The sequence below is a fragment of the Lithobates pipiens genome, unplaced genomic scaffold (assembly GCF_037356315.1).
Source record: "Lithobates pipiens isolate NorthernLeopardFrog02 unplaced genomic scaffold, aLitPip1_a1.2 Scaffold_19, whole genome shotgun sequence".
In the NCBI taxonomy this organism is placed as follows: Eukaryota; Metazoa; Chordata; class Amphibia; order Anura; family Ranidae; genus Lithobates; species Lithobates pipiens.
In genome coordinates, this window is record NW_027507764.1 from 498279010 (window position 1) to 498297977 (window position 18968).

The window sequence follows — 18968 nt, forward strand, 5'->3', positions numbered from 1 at the left end:
GTACTTTATTGCAGGAAATTACCTGGCCAATGTGTTTTATGGGAATATTAAGTGCAGCGCTAATCCATATTGTGTGTGTGTGTGTGTGTGTGTGTGTGTGTGTGTATATATTAGAAAATTGTGCAAGTATGCAAACTGTAAGTATAACACATTTACTGTGCAAATTAAAAATAAAGTGGTAGGTGCAAACAGCAATAAATGAATATAAATACAATTCATAGATTGAAATCACGAAAAAAATCAATGTATGTGAAATGGCATTGAGACTAAATGACCCATGAGGGGAAAAAAAACAAAAAACAGGTGACATGAAATCACAAGTGTTTAGGTAGAAATCAATGTTGAAATTGAAAATATATTTGACCTCTGAAGAATAGGCCACGATCCAGTAAGAAATCACGATAGATTTTGAATCCACCACTGATGGGGAAAAAATGGATACTCTTACTGGACTCGGTGGACCCAATGCCAGCGGCACGGATTCAAACGGGCATGGAACTGGGAATGTGGTGACTCTCAGAAAACATGTGAGGTCATCTTCCGTTCAACCTTGCCACCGGACCCAATCATGGACTCCATCATTCATAAAAGAAAAAGGCTGCCACATAGTGTAAAACCATCAACTATGGGTTTTATTGTAAAAGGTAGAACGTTTACCGTATTTATCGGCGTATAACACGCACTTTTTCCCCCTTAAAATCGGGGGAAAGTCGTGGGTGCGTGTTATACGCCGATCCCCACTGTCTGTGAGGCAAAAATATGAGCGGCGCCGAAAAAGACCGAGCCGTCTGCTCGGCTCCGCTCGTAGTCCCGCCCATACTGGGCGGGACTGCGAGCCGAGCCAAGCCGAATACACAGTAGAGTCGGCTCGGTCTTTTTCGGCAGCGCTCGCTCCAGAAACAGCAGGGAGGCGGGACTATGAGCGGAGCCGAGCAGACGGCTCGGTCTTTTCCGGCGCCGCTCTCTTCGGTCTGTCTCGGCGGCGGAATATTTAAACATGGAAGGCTGCAAACGGCACTGGGCGAGCTGGAAATGACACTCTGCAAGGCTGCAAACAGCGGTGGGCAAGCTGCAAATTACACTGATCATTCTGCAATGATGGACAAGGCTGCAGATGCACACTGATAAGGCTGCATTGATGGGCATTTAAATGTAAGTTTTTTTTTTTCCCTTAAACTTCCCTCCTAAAACTTTTTTCCTTAAAATGCCCTCCTAAACTTGGGGTGCGTGTTATACGCCGGTGCGTGTTATACCCCGATAAATACGGTATGTTGATGATATAAAAAGGCGAGATAAGGTATGTGATCACAAATTCATACAAGAAGTGCAGTAACGTGAAGCTAGTTCAGTCTACCGTCCGGTTTCGTTCAATAGAACATCATCTGGGGCGTGAGCCAGCCCCGTACACACTGCAAATATTTAAGCTTCCACATTTCATCTAATTAGTAAAATTAATAAAAGCTGGTCACACACAGCATCAAGATCAATATTGACATCCAGTGTGCACACCAAGCCTCAATATGAGATTGTGTTTCATGATCTAGTAATTGGTGGTGCAGTTGTTTGCACATGAACTGTGTGGCCTCGCATGAAGCTGCTGTGTGTGCAGGTGTGGAATTGGGCAGAAACCTTTTTTCATCTCTATTTCAGAGCAATATGAGACAACTTGACTGAGCTGTGTATTCTCTAATCCCTGCTGGATCGACATGTTTATTTTTATTCATGTGTCTTTTTTTTTTTTTTCCCTCCTTCCTGCAGCATGGAGCTTCACAGGAGGATTTCATCAGAGGGAGCCAAGAGAGAAATGTCAAAGATGTTGTATACGATATTGCCAGTCAGGCTTATGTACACCTAGAGCATGTAAGTATATAGTTATTTAATGATGATATGCTAGCAGGACTCTGTACTGTTCATTTTTGTGCTACGTTTGTAGATCATCCCCTGGTTTGGTCACATAAAAAAAAGGTTATGTGTAGATCCAACTCAGAAAGTCTTTTGTTCCTGGGCATGAAAATGTGTATTTTTTTTTATGGGTGAAGGCTAGTTTGGTGAAGTTACCAATTAATTTTTATATCAAAGTCTCCTTGGTGGAGTTCTTGGTCCTACTTCCATTTGCCTTGTAGTCTCGTGAGTTTCTATGCTGCTTCTGTATTACCAGTATTGTAAAATGAGTGGGCCAGCAGAGTCCATGACAGATGTAGAATGTGAGGTAACTGCAATTGGAAACCACTCAATCAGCTGGCTACCAGGACTAACTGGCATGGAATGCTGTTTATTATTACTACTATAAAGCAGAAAGCACAATTTATATAAGTATTGAGTAAATATCCCTTAATCACATCATTTATGTATACCAATCAGACATACCACTGACAGGTAAAGTGAACAACTTTGATTTTATTTTTACAATGGCAGCTGAAAGGGGGGTGGGACATATTAGGCAGCAAGTGTGTTGATAGCATAAAAAATGGGCAAGCGTAGGGATTTCAGTGACACTGACTAGGGCCAGTTTGTAATGGCCAGGTGACTGGGCCAGAGCATCTCCAAAACTGCAGCTCTTGTGGACAGAACCTACTAAACTGCTCCAGGGAAGGAAAATCGGCAAACCAGCAAAAGGACCATGGGTGGCTAAGGCTCATTGGTGCATGTGGGTAACAATGGTTGGCTTGTGTAGTTTGATCCAATAGAAGGGCAATTGTAGCTCAGATTCTTGAAAACATTATTGCTTGTTCTGATAGCCAGGTGTCAGAATACACAGTGCATTGCAGTTGCGTATGGGGCTGTGTATCTGCAGATTGGTCAGAGTGCCCAAGCTGCACCCTTGCCCACAGCCAAAAGCACCTACAGTGGGCACTTGAGCATCAGAACTGGACCATGGAGCAATGGAAGCAGGTGGTCTGGTCTGATGAATTCAAAAATTATTTGAGGAAAACTGCAAGTTTGACATGTTAACTTGGCCTCTAAATTCTCCAGATCTCAATCCAATTGAGCATCTGTGGGATGAGCTGGATAAACAAGTGTGACCCATGGAGTAAAGATCTGTCACTGACAGCTTAGTGTTTAATACAGCATGCCTTCAGAGGTCTAGTGGTGTCCATGTCTCAACAAGTTATGGTGGGTGGTCATAATGTATTGCTTGTTATGTGTGTGTGTGTATATATATAAGACCTGCAGTGGCAGCATCTCCCTGCTTATGCTTCCTTCACTACGTGGGTATCTGCTTCCTCCATCTCTCCTGCTGCATCTTGATTATTCCCACATCAGCCATTACAATACCAGTCCTCAGGGGGCAGCTCTAACACAAGGAAGCAAAGCCCTGCCTCTATAAGATGGATGCCTCCACACAGACACCATGCAGATCAGCTTTTTTTTTCTTTTCCAACACACTGTGACCAGAGAAATCATTTTACCATTGTAACACTTTACCATGGGGAAGTGATCAGGATCTTTTCTTTCTTGTACATCACGGGACACAGTCTCGGTAATTACTGATGGGTTATATAGGGTATCACTAGGTGATTGGACACTGGCACACCCTAGACATATATAACCCCTCCCCTTACTGGGAGCATCTCAGTTTTTTCGCCAGTGTTTTAGGAGGTACAAATACCCCGAAAAACAGGGGCTCAAAGGGATCTCCCTCAGGCTCTGAGGACCCCCCCCCCTCTACAGCACCTTCCCCCCGAAGGACCTGGCGAAGCTGGCCAGGGCCAGCCATCAGGGCCAGGGGCTGCATCTGCTTCTGGCACTTCAGCCCCTGTATGCATTACACAGGAGGTTTTTTCCTCAACCATAAATGGGCTAGAGGAAAGATTAGTGGACTTAATCGCATCTTCACTCAGTGGAAGAAAATGCACTAGGTCCCCCTCTGCCACCCATGACCCTCAAACAGAGGAACGCTGGGGGGAAAAAGGAGAGAAATCCCCTCAGAGGATCAGGATGAGACTGATGATTCCTCTTTTGAGGAATCAAGTGGAGAAGGGCCCTCTTCAGCTTCTCAGGATAAGAAGGTGTTGGTGCAAATTCTTGCTGGATTGGTCCGCTCCACATTTAAGTTGTCCGTATCTGAGTCATTTAAAGAACCCTCCTCTTGTTTGGGTTTACTGAAGCCTCCTCAAACTGCACATGCCTTTCCTGTTCATAGTTTACTAGAAAAGCTTATTATTCTGAGTGGGATCACCCAGATGAACATCTTTTCCCTCCTAAAAAGTTTTCAACACTTTATCCTATGGAGGAAAAATGTATTAAGATGTGGGGTATACCAGCTATTGATGCCGCCATATCAATAAAAGTCTGACTTGTCCTGTTGACAACAATCAGATGCTTAGGGATCCAACTGATAAAACATTGGAATTCCTGTCAAACAATTTTTCTCCTTGACAGGTTCAATCTGCAGGGGCAGCAATCGGAGTTTGTCAGTACTTGAGAGACCATGTTAAACAGGTCCTCAAGGCTTTACCTGAACAGCAAGCCTGGGGGATGGCCAACCTACCAGCGGCTTTGTGTTTTGCTGTTGATGCTATCAGGGATTCTATCCTCCAGACCTCTCGCCTTACGCTTGGGTTGGTGCATATGCATAGAATCTTATGGTTGAAAATTTGGTTAGCCGAATCACCATGTAAGAAGCTTCTGGCTGGATTCCCCTTTCGTGGTGCAAGGCTGTTCGGAGAGGATTTGGACAATTATCATCCAAAAGATCTCTAGTGGGAAAGGCACCCTCTTGCCGGTTAAAAGAGGAGTTATCGTCCCTCTTTCAAACGTGCTCTTTCCCCAGTGCCAGGAGCATCGGCCTCCAAACAGTCGCAACGGCCTTCTCCGTCAGGCTCAAGAACTAAATCTGAGTCAACCCCAGGAACAAAAGTCCTGGGGGAGGAAGTCTACAAAATGCTAAAGCCTCTTTATGAAGGGGTGCCCCCACTCGCTCGGGTGGGGGGATGACTGCTACAGTTCTCAAGGCTCTGGCAGGAGGATTTTCAGGACAGATGGGGGCTCTCCACAATAACTCTAGGTTACAAACTAGAGTTCCAAGAATTCCCCTCTCATCGTTTCCTCTGATCCAATGTTCCCAGAGACCCAGAGAAAAAGAAGTCTCTTTCTAGCGTTGGAGCGACTATTGTCGCAAAAAGTTATCGTGGTAGTTCTCACGCAAGAGCAGGGATTGGGGTTTTATTCAAACCTTTTCACGGTACCAAAGCCTAATGGAGATGTCAGGCCCATTCTAGATTTCAAGGATCTAAACTGATTCCTAAAAGTACAGTCCTTTCGCATGGAATCGATCCGTGTGGTAGTCTCCATCCTACAAGGAGGAGAACTTCTGGCATCAATAGACATCAAGGATGCGTACCTGCATGTACCTATTTTCCCTGCTCATCAAAAGTACATGGTTTTTGAAGTAGAAAAAACGCCAGTTTTTCTCAGTTTTTTTTTTTTTTTTTTTTTTCAGTTTGTAGCTCTGCCTTTCGGGCTAGCTACTACAGCTCAGGTGTTTACAAAAATCTTGGTCCCTCCTCTGGCCAGTTTAAGGGCCCAGGGTGTAACAGTAATAGCATACCTAGACGACCTGCCCTTGATAGAACAGTCGGTAGCCCGCTTGGACCAAAACTTGGTCGCCACGGTCTACTACCTGGAGTACCTAGGTTGGGTCCTCAACTTGGAGAGGTCTTCTTTAAAGCCAGTAAGAAGACTAGAGTATTTGGGTCAGGTCATAGATACAGCCCAGAAGAGGGTATTTTTACCCAGGCAAAGATCAGTGCCGTAAAGGAACTGATTCAGGTAGTCAAGGCAAAGAATGGTCCTTCTATTTGCCTTTGTATGAGGCTGCTGGGGAAGATGGTGGCTTCATTCTAAGTAGTTCCCTATGCTCCGTTTCATTAGAGACTGCTGCAAAACCGTATCCTGTCTGCCTGGAACAAGAAGGTTCTGGCGTTAGATTTTCTGATGCGTCTGTCTCCTGCAGTGCATCGGAGCCTCAGTTGGTGGCTGATACCTGAAAATCTGCAAAAAGGAAAATCCCTTTTACCAGTTACCTAGAGAGCTGTAACAACACATGCCAGTCTTTCAGGTTGGGGAGCAGTTCTCGAACAGTCGCCTGTCCAAGGGAGATGGTCCAAGACTGAGAGGTCCTTACCCATTAACATTCTGGAGATCCGTGAGGCTTATCTTGGCCTAAAGGCCTGGACACTCAGGTTCCAGAGTTGCCCTGTCAGGATCCAGTCCGACAACACAATGCCACAGCAGTGGCTTATATTAATCACCAAGGAGGCACCAGGAGTCGTGCAGCTCAGAGAGAAGTGAACCAGATCTTAATCTGGGCAGGAAAGCATGTGCCGTGCATATCGGCATTCTTCATTCCGGGGGTAGAGAACTGTCAGGCGGACTACTTAAGTCGCCGGCAGTTAGTCTTCACCCGACATCTTGGCCATATGCCAAAGATGGGGGATTCCGGATGTAGATCTCTTTGCGTCCAGGTTCAACAATAAGATCAACAACTTTGTGTCAAGAACAAGGGATCCTCTTGCATCCGGGACAGATGCGTTGGTGACTCCATGGCATCCGCTCTCACTGATTTATGCATTCCCTCCTATTCTGCTACTGCCATGACTTCTTTGCAGGATCGGGCAGGAAAAGAAGTCGGTACTTCTGGTGGCCCAGAAGAGCTTGGTATGCATAAATAGTAAAGATGACAGTAGGTTCCCCATAGACCCTACCGTCGCATCCAGACCTGTTATCCCAAGGACCAGTGTTCCATCCTGCCTTACAAATGCTAAATTTGATGGTTTGGCTATTGAAACCCACATTTTAAAGAGTGGTGGGCTTCAGGCCCTGTGATTTCTACCTTGTTTAATACAAGAAAGCCAGCAAGGAGTCTGCCTCCTGGTGTCAATCCAGGGTTGGCATCCCAGTACATATGTCATAGGTAGAATCCTTGACTTTCTGCAAATGGGGCTGGCCTTGAGTACCATCAAGGGCCAGATCTCAGCCTTGTCAGTATTGCTTTGCATTCTTTGGTCCAAAGCTTTTTACAGGGGGTAACGCGTCTTAATCCTCCGATTTAAGGTCCCCATAAACCCCTGGGACTTGAATTTGGTTCTGTCAGTTTTACGGAAACAGCCTTTTGAACCGATATGTCAAATTTCCTTGGTCCTGTTGACAAGGAAGTACATTTTTTTTCTGGTTGCCATTTCTTCTCCTAGAAGAGTATCAGAATTAGCAGCTCTTTCCTGTAAAGAGCCTTATTTAACCATGCACAAGGATAGAGTGGTATTGCGCCCTCATCCTAGCTTCTACTGAAGGTGGTTTCAGGTTTTCTTCTAAATCAAGGTATTGTTCTGCCTTCCTTTTTTCCAGATCCTTCCAGATGTTCTATGGAAGAAAGGTCACTACATTCTTTGGATGTAGTGAGAGCAGTCAAAGCCTATCTGGAAGCAACTGTTTGTATTGCCGGAAAGCCACGTACACACGGGCGGACTGTCTGTCCAACTTAGTCCGCCGAAACACATTTCAGCGGACAGTCCGCTCGTGTGTGGGCTTCAGCGGACTTTTTCAGCGTGCAGTCTGGCGGACTAAGTATTTCGGAATTTCCGTAATATTGTCCGTCCAACTTTGGTTTCAGCGGACAGTCCGCTCGTGAGTAGGCTAGTTGGACGGACTAAGTATGGCGCATGCTCAGAAAGGATTTACACGGCGAAAGGTTGCATTGCTGTGTATTGGACATCCTATTTCTAGTCCCGTCGTACGTGCTGTACACGTCATCGCGCAAGCTTTCAACGGACTGTTTGTTCATCGTGTGTGGTCAAGTCCGTTCATTCGAAAGTAGGACGGACTGTCCGTCGGATTGTCTGACGGACTAAGTTGGCCATACAGTCCGCCCATGTGTACGCGGCTTAATTGTTCAAGCTTATGGTTTGAAGCAGAAAGTTCCACCTTTTCAGATCGAGGCACACTCCACAAGGGCTATTAGTGCTTTGTGGGCAGTGCATCACCAGGCCTCTATGGCTCAGATCTGTAAGACCACAACCTGGTCTTCGGTCCATACATTCACCAGATTTTATCAGGTGGATGTGAGAGCGCATGAGGATATAGCCTTTGGGCGCAGTGTGCTGCAGGCAGTGGTACAAGGTCGTCGGGTCTGATTACACCCTACTTGTTGTTCCCCCTCCCCTCAGATAGCATTGTTCTGGGACATCCCATCAGTAATTACTGAGACTGTGTCCCGTGATGTACCTCAAAAGAAAAGGATTTTACAGGTAAGCTGTTATAAAAATCCTATTTTTTTTTTTTTTGCACATTGATTGCTTATAGCAGGGAATTTCATTGCTATAAGCATGCATTTTATTGACTGAAATCAATTCTTTCAGTTTTTGTTGTTTGATTGGCCAGAGCTAATCCCATGGTACAGATGGCCTGTGATTGGCCCTGTCTGTACCCATGTGTTCACTGTGACCAATCACAGCTAGCAACACAATTGTATACAATGAATGGCATGAAAGGAAGCCATCAATTGTTTACAATTGTCATGTGATCTGCTGTGATTGGTCAGAGTGATCACGCCATTGCGTGGCCCTGCGCTTTGGAAGAATGTCATATGTCCTCCCAGAACAATAGTGCTCCCGTCTGGCCTATAGTAAAATATTAGTCATATGACGTGCTCCCAGAACGCAGGGTCACGCAGCACTGCGATCTGTCACTGGCCATATCCACCAGACGCAGCGGATGACTGATCATTGAAGGTGCTAAAAATCAACAAACAAGTTATACTTTCCTATTGGTTGAACTAGATGGTCTTTTTTCAACCAGACGAGCTATGTATCCTGCTCTGTGCAGTGGCTTTCCTCTTCTTCTCGGACCCCCACCAGCACTCCTGGCTTCTCCCCCCTGACCTATGCTCCCAATAGCAAGCTGCTTACTATGGGGGTACTGGTGCATGCCCGCTACGGTGCTTTGCTCTATGCATGCATAAGACACAAATAGCTGTGGCTCAGCTCCACCCTCCGCTTTCTCCTCCTTCTGGCTGTGATTGACAGCAGGGAGAGCAAATGGCTCCCTCTGCTGTCTCAGCCAATGAGGAGAGGGCGTCCCGGCACAGCTGAGGCTCTCGTGCACATCGCTGGATCGAGGACAAGTTCAGGTAAGTATTAGGGGGCTGTGGTGGGAGCAGCACAAAAAAGGGTTTTTACCTTCATGCATTAGAATGCATGAAATGAAAAAACCTTCAGCCTTTACAACCGCTTTAATGGCCCCAAAATGTTGTGCTTTGTCTTTGACAAATAAATATCCCTTTTTTATTTGTGAAATGGTGTGCAGGTGACATTTTGCTTTCTTTTGCTGTCATGGAGACCTGTGGAGAAAGCACCACTAATGAGTGTAACTTGTGTCTTTTTATGCACACATTTCATATGAATTTTTTTTTACTTTCATTATGTACATACATTCAGCCTAATGAACTCATCACAGTATGTTCTTATCGAAGTAGCTGTAAAGAACAGCTGTCTGCCTGCCAAGCTCATCTCTTATCTCTTTAGCTTGCTACCGTATATGTATTATAATTCTTGCATTATATCACCTAGAGAGGAGGTGTATGTACCTTGCAGGGCCATCTTATATAACTGATAATGGCTTTGGCCTTCTCTAAAGTACTCAGTCATGTTTTACTATCAATTAACGTTACCGTCTTGCATTCAGACCCATAGAAATAATTCAGCTACTCACTGAGAGAGCAAGAACTGCTTATATTCTGTAATGGAAATATGTAAATCCCTATTTGATGCAGTATTACTTTCCTCAAACGGCCTCTTAGCATATAGTAGCAGTGCACTCTGCCTGCTGATGATTGAAGTTCTCGATGGACTGAAATTTGGCCGCAAAAATATAATTGTTCTCTTAGGGCTGCAGTGCGAGCTTTCAAGCTGAACTTAAAGCAAACAGCTAAACACAGATAGATCAAATACATAGAGAAGAGTGATTTTACCTGCCGAAGGGTTTATATTTCTGTCAATCTTTGCCTGAGATTTACACAGTGCCGCCACACAACACAGTCCTGTCTGGCATGGTAACAAACATGATTATTTTCTTATCTGCAAATAAAGTGGTTGTTAAGTCACTGTGTAAAATAAATGCAATCCCCTCTGTTAGAAAATGTCCTATGCTTGTAAAAAAAAATATGCCCATTACCACCTTTTTTCACAGCTGCGCTCACGTGACTCCTCACTACTCCCTCTCGCGATCTGACAACTACAGCGGGAGGGGGCGAGAATCCCCCCGCTGATGTCAGTCAGGAGGAGGAGAGAGCGGAGACGTAAGCCGAGGAGGAGACGCAGCGCAGAGCGGCGTTGTGAAATAAGGTAGTAATGGGCATGTTTTTTTACAAAGCACAGACACTGGGGCATAGACCATTTTCTAGCAGAGGGGATTGCATGTACTTTACACTGTTATTTCAGCAACAGGAGGGGGAGTGGGCCCTGACACAGAGCTGACAGGCAGGATGGGGAGGGGGGAGAGAGGACCAAGGAGAGCTGCAGATAGCTGCGGATGATGGAGACACGTAAACTGACTACAGTGTCAGGGCTCATCAGCAGTGATGGCTGCTACTAGAGCCTTATGAAGCCTACTAGAGCCTCTGGCTCTAATTACATGCTTAAATTTAAAAAAAAACATTGGAATCCATGTGTCTGGTGACCCACATGTATATTAGGGATCCAGACGCATGGATAGGGTGGCTGGGCCCCCACTGCTCAGCAGCCATGATAAACCGTGGTCAGTTTAGAGAGGAGAATGCAGAACCACATTATTTTAGGTGATACAGGGGGCCAAATTAAACAGCACAAGCACTGTGCTGTATAACATGCTTCTAAACGAACAGGATCCAATATTTTTTTTTTTTTTTTTGGGGGGTTACAAATGCTTAACTGCTTGCCGACCAGCCGCCAACATTATACTACGGCAGATCAGCACGATCCCGTGAGCCGCTGTAGCTATACGTTGGCTCCTTTAAACGAGATGACAGGCGCAGCACCCGCTGCACTCGAGGGGTTCCAATGCTCGTGGCCGACAAACGCAATGACTGCTGCCCACGAGCGATCACGGGCATAAGAGGCAGAACAGGGATGCGTTTGTGTGTAAACACACAAATCCCTGTTCTGTGAGGAGAGACAGATCGTGAGTTCCTAATAGCTAGGAACCATGATCTCTCATTTTCTCTAGGTCAGTCCCCTCCCCCTAGTCGCACCCTGCGTCATAATGTCCCAGTCCTGATAAAAATTGCAGATCGCCACCCTTACTAGTAAAAAAAAAATAATAATAATAAAAATGCTATAAATCAATCCCCTATTTTGTAGACGCTATAACTTTTGCGCAAACCAATCATTATACGCTTATTGTTCTTGTGTTTTTTTTTTTTTTTTTTTTTTTTTTCAAAAAATATGTAGAAGAATACATTTCAGCCTAAACTGAGAAAAAAATTGCTTTTTTTTAAACAAAAAATTGGGATATTTGTCGCTCTTATAAAAACCGCAGAGATAATCAAATGCAACCAAAAGAAAGCTCTATTTGTGGGAAAAAAAGGACGTCAATTTTGTTTGGGTGCAACGTTGCACGACCACGCAATTGTCAGTTAAAGCAACGCAGTGCCGAATCGCAAAAATGTCCTGGTTATTCAGCAGCCAAATCTTCCGGGGCTGAAGTGGTTAAAGTAACACAGGTCTAGCCCCTCCTCCAACCGAAAAACCTGAACAATGAAAAGGGAAGCAATGGGCTGATGTTCTCATCTTTCTTTCTGCTCTCTTCTCCGATCAGCATGTTCATAGTTTGTACATGATCACTGCAACTCCGTGGCTCCTTGTACTGCTTCTCCCTCTCCCAGTCTGAGCTCTGCTGTACAAGGGGCAGCAAGAGGCTCAAACCCAGTCAAATGTAGGTACTTGCAGTGCTTCAAAAAATCCCTTTTTATATATATATGTATGTGTGTATATATATATATATATATATATATGTGTATATATATATATATATATATATATATATATATATATATATATATATATATATATATCTGCCTGAATTCAGCTTTAAAGCGGGAGTAAACCCGCTGACTTTTTTTTTTTTTACACCTGCAAGGGAAAAGGCATAATGAGCTAGTATGCACCGCATACTAGTCAATATGAAATACTTACCTTAGAACGAGGTGCCGGCATCTCCCTCGGTCCACACCGAGGGAGCTGACATGTTCCCTTGGCGTGTCTTCCAGTGCTGTGAGTGGCCGGAGCCACAATGTTGTCACTCCCGTGCGTGCACGCGGGAGATTTCTTTCCGGCATGGTCCGACGTCTGCTGGACTTTCAGCCAAGAATTCCCTGTGCGCATGCGCTGCTGAAGTCAGCTGCTCATTGCGAGGGGAATATCTCCTAAACCGTACAGGTTTAGGAGATATTTTTTTTCCTACAGGTAAACCTTATTATAGGCTTACCTGTAAGTTAAAGTACAAAATTTAACTATACAACCGCTTTAAAAGCTTTTTCCTGTTAAAACTCGCTTCAAGTGATAGAGCTTTTAAAGACACCGCCACTTTCTTTTTTCCAACTTTATTAAAATAAAGATTTGAGATCAAAGCATTTCCCTTGCAGGGGTTTTAAGCACTTCTCTCTCTTGCAAAGAAGAAATACACACTCAGCCTCCAGGCTTGCACTTACAGCACCGCTGTTCTGGCCTTCCACTTTAGGCCCTTGTCTGTCTCCTACAGACTTTTCCCACCACCTGTGTTCGTATAGATGGCAGCCCTTTGCTGCTCTGGCTGACTCCTGGATGAAGACCTTGTGCCTGCCGTGGTGGAGCCCAGAACCCTAGTCGGGTTATTCAGAACAAACTCAGCACACATATGTCCAATTAGGGTGCTTGGGGTTCTGAAAACCAGGACTAGAGATTTCATCCCACCCAGATCACTACAAAATCTCCTGGCTCCAGGTCAAAAAACTGATTTTACTAAATAGTGAGGAAACTGAAAAGCTGAATAAAGCCCCCTGAAGCCCTTTACCCCACCTGGATGAGAATCCTGGGTCAGCAACTCTTTCTACACTCTGGCAGGGCAGAGCACTGCCGCACTGTCCTTGCAACACCAAGACAAGAAATGACGGGAGTGGTTGACTCTAGGACAGGAAGATACAGACAACAGTAATAAAAATTCTAACAAGTGATGACCCATTTGCACTAAAACTCTTGGCCTCCAGGCACTGCTTTAAGACTGCACCGGGACAGTGCCTATTTGTAACTTGTTACTCCACAGTACTTCCACCTAGTATGAAGGCTCAGGCAGACCTGCTGGTATAGTGATCTATTACTAGATGATTGCAGCCAAAAGTGAAGTGAATCTGTTGCTGCACAACTCTTTTTAAAATAAAAAAAATCTATATATCCTGACAAAATTAAAGTGGTTTCGGTGGGATGGACCGAGGGTCTGGTGGTGGGGAAGGTCGAGCCCCTCTTCGTTTTTTTTTTTTGCCCCTCTCCCCCTCTCCTCTGCTCCTCCCATATATGTCTTCGTGACATGTGGTAATAGCAGAATTGATAGCGATGCGGGATGAGAGGGAGGGGTTTGGGAGACATGTTTTGTAATGGCATTACACTTTTCTTTTTTTTTCTATGTGCTTGGCTTATCCGCCGTCGCTGGTTTGTCCCCACATCCGACCCGGTGCATGACGCCCCCTCTTTTTCGTAGGGTGTGCCTCGTGGACACTATGGGACGGGTTTTGGACATATTTGTCCTTCAAATTCTACTGTTGGATCATCTGGCCTTTTGCCACATGACCCCCTTTTTGATTTTGAATATTCCAGTTTTTGTTCTATTTTGCTATTTGGCCAGTTTGGCCCAGTTTAAAAAATGCATAATTATTATGATTGTTTACTCTATTTTGGTATTATGGTACAATTTTTACTTTACTTATGTGATACCTCATGTCTGCATCTCATATCCCATTATCTATATCATACTCACCAGATTTATTATTTCCACCTCTCCCCTAGATGTGGGCTTTCATTACGTTTCATTCTCCCCCTCTATACTCCCACGCACCTTCTCTCAACGGAGATTCATCTCCCATTTTGTCACCACTATCGATAACCTTCCTCTAACATATCGCACTCAAATCTCTCCTAATGGGCCTTAGAGTACTCTCTCACAACGTTCAAGGCTTCAATTCCCCTCACAAACGCAAAAAAGCCTTCCAACATTATAAAAGACTGAAGGCAGACATTATCCTCATGCAGGAAACACATTTTTCAGCCACAAACCACCCAAAATTTTTTGATAAATCTTACAGCCAAATTTATTTTACCACATTCCACAACAAAACTAGAGGGGTTGCCGTTTTTGTCCGCAACTCTATTATTTTTGATATCCAAAACATCTACAAAGACGAAGACAGCCGCTTCATCATCATTAAGGGCACCATCAACAACCGCCATATCACAATTTCTTCACTTTACGCACCCAATGAATCCCACCACGCCTTTTACTCCAAATTTTTTGATACCCTGGAAAAATTTAACTCCCCACACTTGATTATAGCAGGAGACTTCAATCTAAGGGCTCATCCAGCTTTAGATAGAAGTAATGCAACACCATCCTCTAAAACCTTCTCTAAATTTATGAACAGAACTCTCAACAGCCTACAATTGATAGACTCTTGGAGGGCACACAACATCGGTATTAGGGAATACACTCATTATTCCTACCCTCACAATTGTTATGCCCGACTAGATTACCTATACTGCACACCCATCCTACTCGCTAATTCATCCGAAGCACTTATTCACTCCTGCCCATGGTCAGATCATAACATAGTCTCGATCGATCTCACCCACATAGGACTACCTCCAACCCCTTTTAACTGGCGTTTAAATGACTCTCTACTAACAGACCCCTCTATTATCCAAAAGGTTTCTACCCATATCGATAATTACTTTCTAGATAACTCTACAGATGACGTATCTCCCACAACCCTTTGGTCTGCGCATAAGGCAGTCTTAAGAGGCCACCTCATTCATATAGCGGCTACCAAGAATAAAGAGAGACTTGCTACAATTAAAGACCTTACTAGGGATCTGGATCTGCTATACCAAAAAATACACTTTTCTCCATCTCAAGAAATTAACTCTCAGATTCAGGAAAAACGCCAACAACTTGACACTATATTATCAGCAAACACGGAAAAGGCACTTAGATATTCCAAAGCTAAATTCCTACTACATGGCAACTCCGCATCAACGATGTTCGCACGAAAACTCAAACAAGAAATTAACCCGCCACATTTATATAAGTTGCGAAACAACAATGGCAACATTGTTACTCACCCCCAGGAGGTTATGGAAATCTTCACAGCCTTCTATAAAAATCTTCTCTCTGACCCTAACCCCCATCCTCAAACCCCACCGCTTGATTGGATAGACAACCTACACCTCCCTTCCCTCTCGAATGACCAAATTAATTCTTTGAAAATCCCATTCACAATTCCTGAAACCATAAAAGTCATTAAATCTCTTAAAACCTCCACCGCCCCAGGCCCGGACGGCTACACATCCTCCTACTATAAAAAATTCACTCCCCTCCTGGCTCCCAAATTAACTAATCTTTTCAATCATATTCTTCAAGGTAACCAGTTCCCCGAAGAAATGCTCCTGGCCAATATGTCCTTAATCCCCAAGCCACATAAAGACCACTCCCTTCCACAAAATTTCCGTCCAATATCTGTTTTAAATAATGATCTAAAAATATTTGGCAGACTGTTGGCAGATAGACTTGCAGCAGTAATTCACAATCTAATTCACATAGACCAGACTGGATTCATTCCTAATCGTCAAATAGTTGATAATATTAGACTTGTCACCAATATTATACAAGACGCTAATCTGCATGCCAAACCAGTCTGTCTTCTTAGTCTCGATATTCATAAGGCTTTCGACAGTGTTGATTGGTCATACCTTAATCTTCTTCTTCCCAAATTCGGCATCCCTGACAAATTCCTTCATGGCTTTAATGCCCTTTATCATTCCCCACACACCAGGATCAAAATACCTGGCATAAATTCAAAATTTTTCCCTCTTAGCAGAGGCACTAGACAAGGCTGCCCTCTATCCCCCCTCTTATTCGCCTTAGCCATAGAACCCCTAGCCCAAGCACTAAGGAACAACATCAATATTAAAGGGTATACCAAGGGTCCCCATGACTTTAAGTTGAGTTTATATGCTGACGATGCTCTAATATTTCTATCCGACCCACTTATTTCTATACCTAATCTTCTTAATGAACTTAAAGTCTTCCAAAGGCTCTCGGGTTTAAGTATTAACATCAGCAAATGCTCAGCCCTTCCCATTAATATCCCCCAAAACATTCTAAATATCCTACACTCAAACTTCCCATTCACCTGGACCACAAGCTCATTTAGATACCTTGGCATTCACATATCCCCCTCTTTCAAATCCCTTTATAAGGTCAACTACCCCCCTTTATTTTCCCACATAAGTGCCCTACTAGATAAATGGTCCTCTTATCATATCTCCTTTTTGGGTAGAATCTGTGCCATTAAGATGTCCATAGTTCCTAAACTTTTATACTATTTTAGGGCCCTCCCCATAAACGTCCCCAAAACTAGAATTCTAAAGCTTCAAAGAGAAATAAACAAATTTATTTGGGCTAATAAAAAACCCAGATGTAGTAACTCCCTCATGCACAGGCCGCAAAATTTAGGAGGTCTCGGTCTCCCAAACATCTGGCACTATTTCCTCGCATCCAAGCTCTCCCAAATTTCTCAATGGCATGCCCCTATATATAACATCCCATGGAAAACATTTGAATCTTCTTCTATCCTTCCTCTATACTTACAAGGCCTCTTATGGTCGAATCACAGCAATTTTCGTACTTTAAACAAGGCTAACATGATAGTTGCACAACTTTTCCAAATTTGGACAAAGATCAAGGATACATTTAACCTTGCATCTACCATTTCCCCACTAACCACATTCCTCGGGGATAGGAGATTTTCTCTTTCTTTAGATGTCTATAATCAATATGCTTTATGGTCTAAATACAAACTTTCTACACTGGGCTCCTTTATCTATAAATCTTCTTTCCCTACATTTAACTCACTTCAAATCAAGCACGACCTCCCCCCTACGGAACTCGCACGTTATGACCGAATAAAACAATTCTTTGATCTTCACTACACCTTACAACCCCTCTCTTCAGAAACACTCTTTGAACACATTTGTTTGCACTCCTCCAGAGACAGGGGTATCATCTCACTACTCTATAACCTGTTAAACTCCTCCTCCACCCCGGAAAAATCTACCCCAATGTTACACTGGGAGGAGGAGCTTGACTGTTCTTTCACCCCAGAACTTTGGAGAGAGATGACTGACAATCTCCGGAAAAGTAATAAAGCAATTGCCTTTAGAGAAACCCCTCTCAAACTATTCTCAAGATGGTACATGACCCCGTCCAAAATTCACTCCTTTTATCCCGAAACTTCCCCTAATTGCTTCAGGGCTGCACAGAACCAGGCACATATGCTCATATTTTCTGGAGGTGCCCTCAACTTCAACCCATATGGCAAGCAGCTATCACCAGATTTGAGCTATCCTCAAAGCACAAAGTCTCCCTTACACCACAAGTATGCATATTGTATGCCAATCTCCCTAACACTCCTACTCCTTGCACGAGACTGTTTCACTCCCTCATTAGCTCGATACAATGGATGATTGCTTTAAATTGGAGAACTAATACCCTTCTCTGGTCGCAAGTTTTGAACCGTATGGAAATGCTCAAACTATCAGAAAGAATTCACCATACCTTATATGACAGTATGCACATCTTTAACAACAAATGGTTATACTGGTCCCTACCTTGATCATATTCTGGTACCCCCACTCAAAATCTCTCTTCTCTCCTTAGGTCCCGTACATAAAATTGTATTTCTATTATCTGTATCACTTTTCCCATCCCCTCTAATTTCTGTACCACCCTCACATTATGTAAACCCTAGCTTGTATTATCATCTACGCTTTATGCTATATTTTTACCAAAAAATTATCTTTTTATGCATTTTATTTGTATTTTCTAACTGACAAATAAAGCTTTTGTAAACAAAAAAAAATTAAAGTGGTTTCATAGTCTTTTTTTTTTTTTTTTTTTTTTTTGATTAAAATTAAAAAGAGGTTTATACTTCCTTGCTCTGTGCAAGGATATTGCACAGAGAAGTCCCTTATCCCTTCTTTTCTTAGTGGCCCCCTGCCATTGTTCTCCCCTTATTCTCACTGCCTGTGCCCACATATCAAGCTGGTGCTCCCTAACCAGGCTCTGTACGTCCATAGACACAGCGTGGCTTGAAGAGGGAAGACCTGTTGGATCAATTGAGAACTCAGCTAAGTGTTTGGGAGGGAATAGTAGCTGTAGTGGGGGGAATAGTAGGTAACAGCCCCCCCCAATACTTAACTGAGCCCCATCTCGATCCGGCAACATACACAAGATCCCCGGCTCGCTGGGGACTCACTCCTCATTGACTGATGGAGCAGCGGAAGCCAATGTCAACCACAGCCAGTGTCGCCAATGAAGGAGGAGGGGTGGGACCAAGCCATGGCTCTGCATGTGAATGGACATGCAGAGCCACGGTTCAGGAGCAAGCCTGCTTGGGTGCCCCCAGAGAAAGCTGCATGCTCTGGGGGCACTTGGCAGGAGGGAGGGGCCAGGAGCTTCAGCAAGAGACTCGAGAAGAGGAGGATTAGGGCTGCTCTGTGCAAAACCACTGCAACACAGCAGGTAAGTATAACATGTTTGTTATTTAACCTCTTGACATCCGCGCTATAGCCAATTGACGGCCACAGCGTGGACCTGAATTCCCGGGAGGCTGTCATATGACGGCCTCCCTTGTGCACATTCTCTGCGCGCGCTGCGATCACTGTGTCAGTGAGACGCAGGTGATCACCGAT

At 44.1% G+C, this 18968-nt stretch overlaps 1 protein-coding gene across 1 annotated transcript in view; it reads left to right on the plus strand.

Annotated features, from left to right (window-relative positions):
• Positions 1-18968, plus strand: part of NDUFAF6 (NADH:ubiquinone oxidoreductase complex assembly factor 6) — an 80102-nt gene that overhangs the window by 53186 nt on the left and 7948 nt on the right. Inside the window, exon 7 of the mRNA XM_077493058.1 lies at positions 1759-1860. Within this exon, the coding sequence (XP_077349184.1) occupies positions 1759-1860 (102 nt within the window). The remainder of the gene's footprint in view (positions 1-1758; positions 1861-18968) is intronic.